Source organism: Panthera leo, chromosome A2 (genome assembly GCF_018350215.1).
Source record: "Panthera leo isolate Ple1 chromosome A2, P.leo_Ple1_pat1.1, whole genome shotgun sequence".
In the NCBI taxonomy this organism is placed as follows: domain Eukaryota; kingdom Metazoa; phylum Chordata; class Mammalia; order Carnivora; family Felidae; genus Panthera; species Panthera leo.
The window spans coordinates 151,200,845-151,214,977 of NC_056680.1; the positions used below are offsets into that span (position 1 = coordinate 151,200,845).

At 38.9% G+C, this 14,133-nt stretch overlaps 1 protein-coding gene across 2 annotated transcripts in view; it reads right to left on the reverse strand.

Moving 5' to 3' along the window:
* Window positions 1-14,133, reverse strand: part of DGKI (diacylglycerol kinase iota) — a 444,548-nt gene that overhangs the window by 145,861 nt on the left and 284,554 nt on the right. The window contains exons 20-21 of one of the 2 annotated variants that reach the window (XM_042927642.1): window positions 13,418-13,617; window positions 8,125-8,187 (exon numbers count right to left, since the gene is read on the reverse strand). In XM_042927642.1, coding sequence (XP_042783576.1) covers window positions 8,125-8,187; window positions 13,418-13,617 — 263 coding nt within the window. The remainder of the gene's footprint in view (window positions 1-8,124; window positions 8,188-13,417; window positions 13,618-14,133) is intronic. The other variant, XM_042927643.1, reaches the window with a different exon arrangement.

Below are 14,133 nucleotides of genomic sequence, written 5' to 3' on the forward strand. Positions count from 1 at the left end.
CCAGGCAGCAGAAAGCTTGACATGAACACCAAATTGAGGTAGAGCAAGCCCCAGGAGAGCCCTTGAGTTCTGGCTTAAGGAAAAGGGACTCTGAATGCACAGAGAAACTCAGGGACATTTACCCTTCACCATTTTCCTACACACCAGCATTCACACTGGGCAGTAGCATTGACAAAAGCCTTCAGGTGCTTAAAATTGTAATGGAAGAGAGCTGTCCTCTCTGATAAAAGGAGCATGATCCCAAGAGCATGGGATAAACCAATTGCTTGTATTCCCTCTCTTTCTGCCATATCATTGCTTGGTCCTGCACGTTAACACAGTTGCAGGAGGTATGCAATAGAGCAAGGTAGCTAAAACTTTAGCTTTCTGGCTGAAAGACCAAAATGAGGAGCTCCAGAGAAGAGGAAAGTACCAGGATGACAAAGGAGAAGGAGGGCTCAGGAAAACAGCTCCATAAAGATGTTCATGAACTCTCAGGTTCATCTCTAGGCTGCCAATGGGTGAATCTGGCCGTCAGCATCTATACCAAAGACTTTAGGAATTAAACTACAGAACAGATCCTATAACCAAGGTCCCATAGTGGCAACTTGGTGGTACATACACCCCAGACAGATATAAACAGCACTGCAACGGCTTCGAAAACAGAATTAACATTGTAGCCACAACTCTCAGAAGGTAAGTCAGACCTTGTAGCCTGAACTCAACTGGGTCAATTGATTACTTAAATAATTAAGCTTCTTCTTTAAAGAATTGGGGGTAGGGGGGAGAAGAGAGCAAAATGGACCCAAAGTAAACAGAAAAAGAAAATAATATAGGGACATAAATCAATGAAAATGCAAATAGAAAAACAAGGGTGAAAAATCAACAAAAACAAAAGCTGATTTTTTAAAATGTTTTATCTTTGAGAGAAAGAGCACGCGCACGAGTCGGGGAGGGACAGAAAGAGGGACGTAGGGTCGGAAGCTAGCTCTGCGCTGACAGCAGTAAGCCTGGTATGGGGCTCAAACTCACAAGATATGAGATCATGACCTGCACCAAAGTCGGATGCTCAACCGACTGAGCCACCCAGGTGCCCCAAAAGCTGTAATCATCAGGACAGCATGGTATTGGCACAAAAACAGACACATAGACCAATGGAATAGAATAGGGACTCCAGAAGTGGACCCACAAAATTACGGCCAACTAATCTTTCACAAAGTAGGAAAGAGTATCCAATGGAAAAAAGACGGTCTGTTTAACTAATGGTGCTGGGAGAACTGGACAGCAACATGCAGAAGAATGAAACTAGACCACTTTCTTACACCATTCACAAAAATAAACTCAAAATGGATAAAGGACCTGAATGTGAGACAGGAAATCATCAAAACCCTAGAGGAGAAAGCAAGGAAAAACCTCTCTGACCTCAGCCACAGCAATTTCTTACTGGACACACCTCCAAAGGTGAGGGAATTAAAAGCAAAATGAACTATTGGGACCTCATGAAGATAAAAAGCTTCTGCACTGCCAAGGAAACAATCAACAAAACTAAAAGGCAACCAATGGAATGGGAAAAGATATATGCAAATGACATATTGGACAAAGGGCTAGTATCCAAAATCTATAAAGAACTCACCAAACTCCACACCCAAAAAACAATCCAGTGAAGAGACAGGCAGAAGACATGAATAGACACTTCTAAAGAAGATATCCTGATGGCCAACAGGCACATGAAAAGATGCTCAACGTCACTCCTCATCAGGGAAATACAAATCAAAACCACACTCAGATATCACCTCACGCCAGTCTAAGTGGCTAAAATGAACAAATCAGGAGGCTATAGATGCTGGAGAGGATGTGGAGAAATGGGAACCCTCTTGCACTGTTGGTGGGAATGCAAACTGGTGCAGCCATTCTGGAAAAGAGTGTGGAGGTTCCTCAAAAAATTAAAAATAGATCTACCTATGACCCAGCAATAGCACCGCTAGGAATTTACTGAAGGGATACAGGAGTGCTGATGCATAGGGGCACTTGTACCCCAACGGTATAGCAGCACTTTCAACAATAGCCAGATTATGGAAAGAGCCTAAATGTCCACCAACTGATGAATGGATAAAGAAATTGCCATTTATATACAAAATGGAATACTACTTGGCAATGAGAAAGAATAAAATATGGCCTTTTGTAGCAACATGGATGGAACTGGAGAGTGTTATGCTAAGTGAAATAAGTCATACAGACAAAAACAGATACCATATGTTTTCACTCTTAGGTGGATCCTGAGAAACTTAACAGAAGACCATGGGGGAGGGGAAGGGAAAAAAAAGTTAGAGAGGGAGGGAGCCAAACTATAAGAGACTCTTAAAAACTGAGAATAAACTGAGGGTTGTTGGGGAGGTGGGAGGGAGGGGAAAGTGGGTGATGGGCATTGAGGAGGGCACCTATTGGGATGAGCACTGGGTGTTGTATGGAAACCAATTTGACAATAAATTTCATATTTTTTAAAAAATGGATCCTTTACTAAGAATGTCAAGGGGAAAAAATACAAATTACTAATTCCACGAATAAAAGGGAACTATCAATGCAGATCCCAAAGACATTAAAAGCATAAATACTACCAATAATTCTATATTTCTTAACACCTGGAATGAAATGGGTAACTCCTGAAAAACTTCAATAAACTAAAAAAAAATGAACAAAACAAACAAAAAAATCCACTAAAACTCAACTACAATGAAATAGATAACCCAAGTACTCTTATAAGTCCTAGAGTAATTGAACTTACCATTAAAAAGGGTAAAAAGAAATCATGAGGACTAGATGGTTTCTTGGAAAATTCTAACATACATGTAGAGGATAAATAATTCCATTTCTCTCTAATCTTTCCCAGATGTCCTAATAAATATACTTTAACAAATAAATCTACAACAAAGAATCATACTTTATGGTGAAAAAAAGGAATGATTTCCCCTCATATAAGAAGCAAAGCAAGGATATCGACTCTATCTATTCATATTCAGTATCATACTAGCAATAATAGCTAGTGCTATTTATTTATTATTATATTTTTATTTATTTATTATATTATTATATTTATTGTAAATAAATAAATAAATGGCATATGGATTGGGACAAAACCACTCCTATTCACAGATGACAAGAATGACTATGCAGAAAAACCCAAGGGTGCAATCTAATTCCTTGTAATAAAAAGTGATTTTAGTAAGGCCACAGGATACAAGGACAATACATGAAAATCCAATGTAGTTTTACATACTAGCAATCGTAATTGAAAACTAACACATATCTAACACAGGCACATATGCAACAAAATATATACAAGATCTGTATGTTGAAAACTATAAAGCAATGATGCACAAAATAAATAAATGGAGAGACATACAGTATTCATGGATTGGAAGTCTCATCCTGGTAAAGATGTCTATATCCCCAAATTGATCTATAGATTCAACACAATAGGTAAGTTTATTCTAAAATTTATATGGAAAGGTAAAGAAACTTGAATAGCCAAGACAACTTTTAAAATAAAAAATAAAGTGAAAAAATAGCACAACTTGATTTTAAGATTTAACATAAAGATACAATAATCAAAAGAACATGGCATTGACAAAGGCACAAATATATACATCAATGGAACAGAACAGAGAGTATAGAAATTGATATCTATCCATCCATATATATCCATACCCCCCCATACATACATCCAATTGATTTTTGATAAAGATGTAAAGGAAATTCAATGAAAAAAAAATAGTCTTTTCAACAGATGATGCTAGACCCACTGAATGTTTATATGTAAAAACAAAATAAAACACTAACCTAAACCTCACATCTTATACAAAAATTAACTCAAATCATAGAACTGAATGCAAAACATAAAACTATAAAACTTCTAGAAGAAAGCAAAGGAGAAAATGTTTATGACCTAGGATTGAACCAAGAGTTCTTGAACATAATACCAAAAATACAGACATATGAAGAAATCTTTGAGAATTTGGACTCTGTAAAGAGAATGAAAAGACAAGACATGTGCCAAGAGAAAACATTTGCAAAGTACATCTGTAACAAAGGACTTGGATCCAGAATATGTGGCAAAATCTCAAAAGTCAAAGGAAAAAAACAACTGGGCCCAATTTAAAAACAGGCAAAGGACTTGAGCAGATGTGTCATCAAAGAGTGTAAGATAGATGGCAAATAATGAAAAGACACTCGTGACTAAATGATTAAAATTTTAAAGTGCTGGCCATACCAAATGCTGGCAGGGATGGAGACAAACTGGAACTCTCTCTCTCATACACTGCTGGTAGAAATACAAGATCTGTACTCTAGAAAATAATTTGCCAGTTTCTTATGAAGTTAAACATACACTTACCATATGACCCAGGAATTCCTTTCCTAGGTGTTTAACCTAGAGAAATGAAAATTTATATTTACACAAAACTTGTTCATCAATGATTAGAGCAGCTTTATTCACAATTGCCTAAAACTGAAAATGACCCAGATGTCCTTCAACAAGTAGATGGGTAAATAAATGGAAACATCCATACAACAGAATACTGCTCAGCAATACAAAGGAACACACGATTAATATATGCAAAAATGTTGATAAATCTCAAAGATATTATGTCGAAATAAGCCAATTGCAAAGGGTTACATACTGTACGATCCCATTTATGTTGTAATCTCAAAAATACAAAACTATAGTGATTAGTGGTTGCCAGAGGTTGAGATGGGAGATGCGAGGATTAGACAGATTTCTTGGGTGGTAGAATGGTTCTGTATCCTGATTAGGGTGTTGGCTATATGAATCTATATCTGTCTTAAAACTCCCAACTGTATACCAAAAAAGTCTATTTCAGTGTACATTGATTTTAAATACTAAAAAATAAAAACAAATGTAATCAATACTCAGGTATTCACATGGAAATACAACCAGAATCTGTACTTGAATACTTGTCACGTGGCATTGTAATTGTACTGTAAGCAACAAACTAGGTCTATCCCTGGCATGTCCATTTCTCTAGGACAGAAACCCTAGCTTTATCATCTCTGTATCTCCAGTATAAAGAGAACTCCTGGTATTGAAAGAAAGCACTCAATATTTTTTGAAAGATGAAAAGTTGACTAAATTAGGCATAAATGGTTTACATTATTTCATTTTGGTGGAGAAGAACAAGTATAAAATGGAATTTAATAAGAAGTCACTAAAGGATTAAAGCTTTAGAAAGACATTTTACAATTACACACCTTTGTGTTATTTTTGGCATTAACTGAACAGAAGCTAGTAGTTGGAACATTTAGCATGAATATTCATGATTTCAGTGTGCATATGTGCCCTTCAGTGAGGACTTTACTATGAAGTCAATTACAAAGAATTTTTTCAATTGAGGTATTGCCCTAATAATTCATTAAGCTACATGCACAATATGTGCAGTGAAGTATTCTATTTGCTTTGGTTTTTAAAAATTTTTTAATGTTTGTTTTTGAAAGAGAGAGATAGAGCACAAGCAGAGGAGGGGCAGAGAGAGAGGGAGACACAGAATTGGAAGCAGGCTCCAGGCTCAGAGCTGTCAGTATAGACCCCAACACGGGCCCGAACCCACAGACCATGAGATCATGACCTGAGCCGAAGTCAGACGCCCAACTGAGTCACCCAGGCACCCCAGTATGTCGTAATTCTTAATAATCCATGCATTACACTGTCACCACCATAACTTTCTTCCAACCAAAGAAAAGAAAAAAGAAAAGAAAAAGAAAAAGAAAAAGAAAAAGAAAAAGAAAAAGAAAAACAAAGTTATTAGAAAGCTAGAGAGAAAGAAAGATCATGCAAGTTGCTTTAGGAAACCAACATTTCCTACAGGAACAGTAGAAAGAGAGGCTTCTCCCCAGAAGGGATCATCTACAGAAGAGTTTTTCTCTGCAATAAATGGCTGACCAAGAGTCAAAAAAAAAAAAAAAAAGACAAGCTGAGAGTTCAAGATACTGGGGCCCTGAGTTTCATGAGGACTAAAGTAACATTAATGTGATTATTAAACACTGCTGAAAATACATAAGAATGGGTCAAAACTGTTAACCACTGCCATAATATATAAAGACACAATACTTATTGTTGTTCTTGGTTTTTTCTCCCAAGCTCCTTGACAGTGTTTTTTTACATGTCCTTTAAAATGTTCTATTTTAATAAATTTTTATTACAGAAATATTTCAGAGACACATAAATCTAACATCTATAATACATAATATTTGATATATCATATATAGATATAAAATATTTTAGAGCCATGTTCAAGTTTTAAAGTGGCCACACATAGGCACTCTGCCTGATACACCCAACCAAAACAGGACAGTTTACCTTACTGTAGTAGTGTATGTACCTACAATAAGAAAAAAAGAGCCCCATTTAAATTATATAACTAAAACTTAAAACACGACCCAAACTTAAACTGTAATAGAAATGTGACTAATTCTACACACACCTCTATTGTCGACATTCTTGATTCTTTGAACACTATCAACAGAGCCACTGAAAATAACCACCGAACCCCATTCCTTAGACTCCAGTTTACTGAAGAAGGCTTTTGTAGAATGTAGGCTATACCCCAGAATAAGCTCCAAATTGAAAATTAGAAGTTATTTTCCTCTTTCTCTGACCACTCAATTTTATCTTCCATGAAGGCAATGTTCTACTGTGCCCACCATTAGATTCCAAGCACAAAACAGTGGACAGAGAGCAAGTATAAAGTAATGCTTTTGAAAAAAATGTATTGTAATAAGTGAATAAATAAATGTGTATCTATAAGACTAGGACTGAAGGTAAAATTACATGATTGAACTTTAGGAATCACTTTGGCATATCCCTAGACGTTAGATATTGTACAGTTCAACGTAGACATAAATTCTTTCTTTCATTCATTCTGCCAACTGACAACTCTGTTTGGTTTCAGAATACTTTGCGTTAAGATCTGTGATCAGGGCTGGGGACACGAAAATTCAAAAAGGATATGGTCAATGATCTCAAGTAGCCTAAGCCTAGTGTGCGACATATGCACACACATACAGAGCCAACATAATTAATACCAGCCTGTTACACCTTGAGAGCGGTAATGAGTATATCAACAGTGAGGTCCAATGAGAAGGTAACTAATGCAACAAGAAGCCACAGAGAATTCTTTGAAGAACCAATGATTCGACTAGGGCTTAAGAAATACATAGGATCCTCATAGAGGAAAGGAGGCAAATTATAAATCGTCGGAGGTTTGATCTTTGAAGCCAGACCATCTGAGTTTGCAACCCAGTCTACCCCTTGTTAGCTGTGTGACCTTAAGCAAGTTAGTTAACCTCTTTGTGCATCAGCTTCCTCACTACAATACCACAGGTGGCAGAGGGCTGTGGGGGGTGGGGGGGAGAGGGGAGGGGGGTAATTAGTTAAGTAGTTAACGTAAAGTGCCTGTAACAGTACCTGAACCTTAACAGAAGCTACGTATGTGTATGATAAATGAAAAGAAAGGGCAACAACATAAAAAAGAAGTCCCGAAGTGCTAAAAACAATTTTTGTCCCCAGAAAAAAATAAAAGCATAGAATACGTTAAGTATGAATTACTAACTATGGATAAAGTGTGTTTCGCTAACTCAGTGACAGTTTGGGGCCACTGATCTTTTACTTCAACCATGGATCCTCAACCCAAATAAGGCCCAGATGCCTGCATGCACTCAAAACTCCACACAAAATTTTAGGGGTCCATTCACAAATTAAGGTCGGCAGGCACACCTTCGACATCATCTTCAACATCATCCCTGAGCTATAGATAACAGAATGATCTGTTGCTCTCACAGACTTTCCATCAAAAATCATGCTTAGGATGGAACTTTCTACAACCTCATGCAATTTTGGCCCTAACTTATCTCATCAAAAATTTAAACCTGAACCCTTAGAGGACTGAGACAAATAGAACACAAAGAACTAGACAGCTCCGTCTCAAATCACAAAGGGGTAATGAGGACAATTAGGGTTGGCGGGTCCTTGTCTGAGTAGCAGACCTGTGAGGGAAAAGGAGGCAGGTCGTCTAACCCTGAGGAGGTGATGAGGGTGCTCGACAAGGTGTAGAAACAGACCGGCTTTGTACTCACGTGGTGAAGGAGCCAGGGGGAGCAGATACTCTCCGCAGGTCGGCAGCTGGCACCTGATGGATACTAGAGGCAGCAGGGAATGAGCAGCGAAGACAGTCAGCACAACAGCGTGGACAGACAGGGAACAAGCCAGGAGAGAGAAAGAGAGACACACAAAATTTAAACAAAAATTAAATGAGCGCGTCACCAAACAGTGAGTGAAAAGAAAAGGAAAGTCCAGCCAGCCACGGACATAATCCAAAAAGCCGGTGATAGCAATGAAGCCAACAGGACACAGGGCAAGGGCTGGCTCTACGGCAAGCCACAGACTGGAGCGCAGGGCAGGGCGCGGGCAGATGCATCCGAAGCGTGGACACTGGGCAGGGCTGCGGGCAGGAGGCATCGTGGTCCTCTCTTGCTCTAGGTCATTCGAGACATCCAACGAGAGGATGCGCGCATGTGCACAAGTACACACACACACACATACACACACACACTCACTAGAGAGGGGGGTAGACTGGCATAGTAAACTCATCTTTGAGGAGAGTCAAGGTAAATTTAATCCTTTACCATAGTCCTCATGATTCCAAAGTCTGTAGGAAACCTGTGTCAAAGTACAACCATCTTGCAAAGAGTGGCTTGACAAAAACTTTAACGACCCTGAAGGTAACACCAAGAAAGCCTAAATTCATCACGGTGATGCCAAAATTTCACTCTACTCTTGGTAGAAGAGTGAAACCACAGACGTCCCCCTTTTCTCTCTTCTTTTATAAAAGAGAGAACCTTTGGTTGCTGTTGGAAAAGATGAAATGTAAATTTGAAGAAACTAAATAAAAAATGTGTTGTCACCTTTACATAGCCATTCTCTCTACTCTCTTAGACGATTTGAAGAGCTTCAAAGGAACTGCAGCAGACATAGCTCCCTGATCCCTGTTTTCTGCTGGGTACGCAAATTCTCGTATGAAGTCCCATGAATCAACTCCTTGTTTTCCTCAAAGGACTATCGGTTACAACCAACAATACTTTTGAGCAGCCAGGATGATGGAATCCAATCAACTGCACTGCCCAATTCAAAGTTCACCAACTAGAAATCTTGCCCCTGAATAACATGATTGCTTTTCACAGTGTAGTCTTAATTACCATTGAGCTCAGGATTATAGCCAACTTAACATCTCCTTACACACCTGAGAAATTTGAAATTTCTAATCTCTTTCACAGGTGCCTTTCAAACAGTATAATCAAATTTATCTGGCCACCATGTTACTAGTACATGAATATGAACCTAGATAAATCTCCTCTATTACTTTTTTTGGGAAAGATACGTATTGCAGTTCTCACTTTATAAAATGAGATATGTTTCTGTACTAGTAGGGTGGGGGGTTGACTGAACACAATGGAGCTAGCCCTTCAGTTTCTGTGTAGTAATAGCAACTTGGATTATTTTTTGGGGGGGAATAATTTTCTTTTTTTGCCTAAGTGAAGATCTAATGGCATCATGAGGGCCTACTTTAACCATTTCTCATGGGAATCTGCCCCTCATCTGTGCAAACCAGATCTTAAAATTCGTATGTATCATCCATTTATTAACATCAAATGTTATCAAGACATTATCTCTATTAGTTTTAGATTCATGGGTTTTAGATTTATGTTATTTTAGAAACAATCCTGGACAAATGTTAACAGATACAGTATTAACAGAACTGATCCATGTGCCAGCCATTATTTAACACATAAACATGTCTCAGACATACTGGTAGGCCCTGAGGACCCAAAGAGGAAAACTCTAAGCAGGGTAAAGAGATAAGTCAACCAAGGACTACACTGTTATTGGTAAATGGTGTGATAAATGTAACATAGAACAGGAGTATCTAATGGCTAGAAGTAGATAGAAAAGAATTCTTAGGGAAAGTTATACTTCAGTGGAGTCTTGAACTTGAGCAAGAGTCAACAGACAAAAAGGCAGAAAGGAAGGTACTGCAAGAAAGGCATCAGAACTGCAAAAGTATGATGATGCACGAGGCAGGCCACTGCTCCAGAAGAGCAATGATCTCTGGAGCACAGGAAGAGAACGATGAAGACAATGATCACAAGGGCATGCAAAGTTAAGGAATATAAGCTTAACATTTCTAGAAAGATCCTTCCAATCAGTCTTTTGGAAAAAGTATTGTGTGAAGGGCAGGGACACTGGAGACAAGGAATTATGAGCATAGTTTAGTGATGCTGTGAAGAGGTAGCTTCTACAGCCTTTGAACAAAAGCCCTATTATACTAGCAGAGGAGGTAGGTGGTTAAAGACATGGGAAATAAATAGAAGGTAGACCTCTAAGGCCACATGGGGTGTGTAACAGTGCAGGTGATTGTGACGACTCCAGGGGCTCATTGGCTGATGAGCAGAGAAAGAAAAATTACAAGCGCATTTTTAGCCTGCAGCCTAAGGTTGCTAGCGGATATCCAGCTAAAGATGTTGGCTAAGATATGTGGGTGCGAGTCTTAGCTTCTAAAGGAATGCCTGGATAGAAGACATGGATGTGAGATCTATTCACGTATAAGTCATAAATGACATCTGGGGTATAGATGTGATCTCCCAGAGAAAGGCAAACCGGTGAGGAACACCATTGCTCAAGTGGAAAAGGGAGCCAGTTGTTTAGGGAACCACAATGCCTCCTTCTCCAATAATTAGTTAACTCCCTAGCCCATCACACATGGAGGTTTCTAAACAAATTCTCTACATATTTTTAACCAGTTTTCTTTCTTCTGAAAACCAGTTTTCTTTCTTCTGAAAGAAGACGGGCAAATGGAACAGAAGAAACAGATAATCCTAGTAAACAATGAGAAAAGGAGAAAGAAAGAAAGAAAGAAAGAAAGAAAGAAAGAAAGAAAGAGGGGGAGGGAGGGGGAGAGAGAGAGAAGAAGGGAGGGACGGAGGGAGTGGGGGAGGAAATAAATATCTCTCTGCCTTGGCTGCAGAAGTGAACTTGGCACAACCATGGCTGAAACACAAAAAACCTGGAGGACTCAGAAGGTTGGAGAAAACTTGTAGAAAGGTCTTATTGTCCAGACAACCCTCACACTGGAAACTCTACTTTGGAAATCCAGCAGGAAAGGTCAGATTTGAAAACAAGGGTTTCTAGTAAAACAGGCACAAGAAATCTAATTGCAGAGGGTAAGCAAGAGCAGTAAGGGAGAGCACTCGAGGCCTTAGTGAACAAGTGTGACGTGATAACTAGGTGTTTTCCTTTGAAAATGTACTATCTGGATCGATTTTCTAAAAAATATAGTGTTCTGATAGTTATTCATCCTAAGTAGTAACAAATACCTTTGTTAAGTTTTACAAGTATCCTTTTTGGAACTGAAAAGCAGGCAATTGCCATTTCACATAGATATTTCCAGAGGCCTGAGGCTGCTTACATGGACACACCACTGCCCCCTGGTGGGAAGTCATTATTTTTGAGTTGAGGTTGTTTCTTGAACACCCTCACAGCTAAATCGATGCCGTCACATCATGTGCCATATAAACTCTAAGCACAAAAAGAAAACAACTATTCATATTTGTTTTTGTATGTGAAGAAAGCGCAAATGAATTCTTAACAATACAGTGGCTGAGCAAATACAAATTCTTTCTCAGCTCAAGGGCAAGAACTATTTGAAACTAGCACCTGGAGACAATTTCACATCTGGTAAGGTTATTAAATACAGCACGGCCAGGCATGAGAATGGGAGGCCTTTGCCTGTAGATATTAAGCACTTTTAGTTTTATTATAGTTCTTAACTATATACAAGTGACCCAAAACGACCTGAGCTGCCATACTATCTCCGAAATGGCTTTTCATTTAGTTTTCCAAAGCTTTCTCCCAGACCAATGGTTCATGGATGGACTCTAACGTTTCCAGAGAGAGTACGGTCAACCACATATCATTGCTGACACCATACCTTTTTAACATACATACTTGCCAGTTGTATATTCAACCTAATTGAAGGTAAAGGCAGGGAGAAAACAAAGCCATCAGGAATGAGCGAGGGGTTTCACCAGCTGCAAAATGTAAATGAAATAAGGAATCCAACTGAACAAGTTGTCTGGATAATGATCTGAGCAAAGTGCTGAGTGACTCTGATGTTCAGAGTGACTCTGGGAAGGGAGGAAGCAGAGGAGAGAGGAGCTCTCATTCCAGCCTCAGACTTCAAAGCAGATGCCAAAAATGCAAACACTTTAAGAGACCTGTCTAACGCTATTTCTCAACATATGCCATCTGAGGAAGAGAGGTGAAGTCAGGTTCTGGCAGTGAGCTACGGCACCTGGGTTATTGGCTTATTCTAGGCATTTCTGAAGACTATCATCGTGATTCCATAAATACGTGGCAAAGCATACCCTTGCTTCACAGGCACTGCAAGAAGCCAGCCATTCAATACAAATAGGTAACCATGCATCACAGGCCACAAACAGGAGTCGCACCTTGGAGGGTCCCTCACTATGACAGAGTGATGACCCAAGGCTGAGTCTGAAAACAGCCTTACCTTGAGTTAGATTAGGCATATGGGCATTAAATATAGAAGATACTCAAAAAGGGGCCCCAAGTCCCCATCCTTCTCCACCCCAGACAGACATCTCCATCAAAAACTTAAAGGGTGCTATAAAATGAATACACTCAAAATATCTAGTTATTACCACCTTATCTCAAATCAGCTCATCAACACACCTAAGGAAAGAAAGGGTCCAAGAGGGATACATTTTATTTAGGTGTTGAATAGTGAATTAGGTTATATTTAGACAATAGGATGCCACTCAGAACAGCGAAATTGAGTTGAAGCACCAGAGGACTCAGGACCCCAAAATGGGGCATCAGGAAAGTGATAAGTCACTAACAGGCAGAAGGGAATACAACGTGGAGAGAGGTGAGCTCCAAAAATCCAGCTCTGCCAACCTCCCCACTATTGGGGAACCCAACACTCCCCAAGTGACCTGGGTAAAGAGAAGGCCAACACCATGCCTTCTTAAAACAAAATGGAACATGTTTAGGTTGATGCATTTTATGACCCTAGAATCACTCTTTAATGATTTTCTGCTGTTCCCAATAAATATACAGCAAAGTGATCAATGAAGAAGAGTGATCTATCTAGTATTCAATACAGCAATTGGTTCTACAAGAAGAGTGTGGTCACTGTGTAATAAACATGAAGAAAAATATGTGAGAGAGACGAGGGAACTGCTGTTTCTTGGACTTTGTTTCTTTCTCAACACAGTAAGACCCCTAGACCATGCACACGCCTGGCGTTCTACGATCTTTGTGTTCACAAAGGTAGGCAAGGGGCAAACTCACTCATTGAGTAAAGGCATGGATGTTCTCCTCTTGCTCTTCTGCACCATGTTGGCTTGATTCCTCAAGGAGATCCGAATCATAGCTGGGGCCAACCTACAGGGCTCCCCATCCACTTGCATGGGGATGGGTTTGTAAGTGAGCAGCACGACCTCCCGACACTGGTGTAGCCTTTCCCCATGGCCCCCAACTTGCAGGGCAGCCTGTAAATTCAAGAGTCAAAAGGAAGCTAGAAGTCAGTTCTTAAGAGTCAGGAAAGCTAGAAACCCCAAGTCCTCTATATATAACCAAAAGGCCTTTGATAAACATGTTGAAAATTGCTAGCCAGGAGCAGAATGGGAAACCTTGGATAAATCACCTTAACAAAAATAAACTAAAATTTCTAAACTTTTGATGAGCTTGACCACAAATTTTCATCGATAGCCAAATTTCGGTATTAATTTAATCATGTTACTTTAACACAAAAGTTGTTCTTTGTGTTATCTAGTCAGTCCCACTGAATAACCAATATAAGGAGAAAAAAGAAAATAAAACAGATAAAGCACAGTTTAAGACAGCTTTTATACTATGTTTAAATATGTGTATATTATAATATATATTATTTAAATATAAATACATAATAGTTACAAAACATATATATGTATGCATAACAGGTATACACAAACGTGCTATAAGATGTAACTATGTATTATATATTAAATATATTCATACTTAAATAT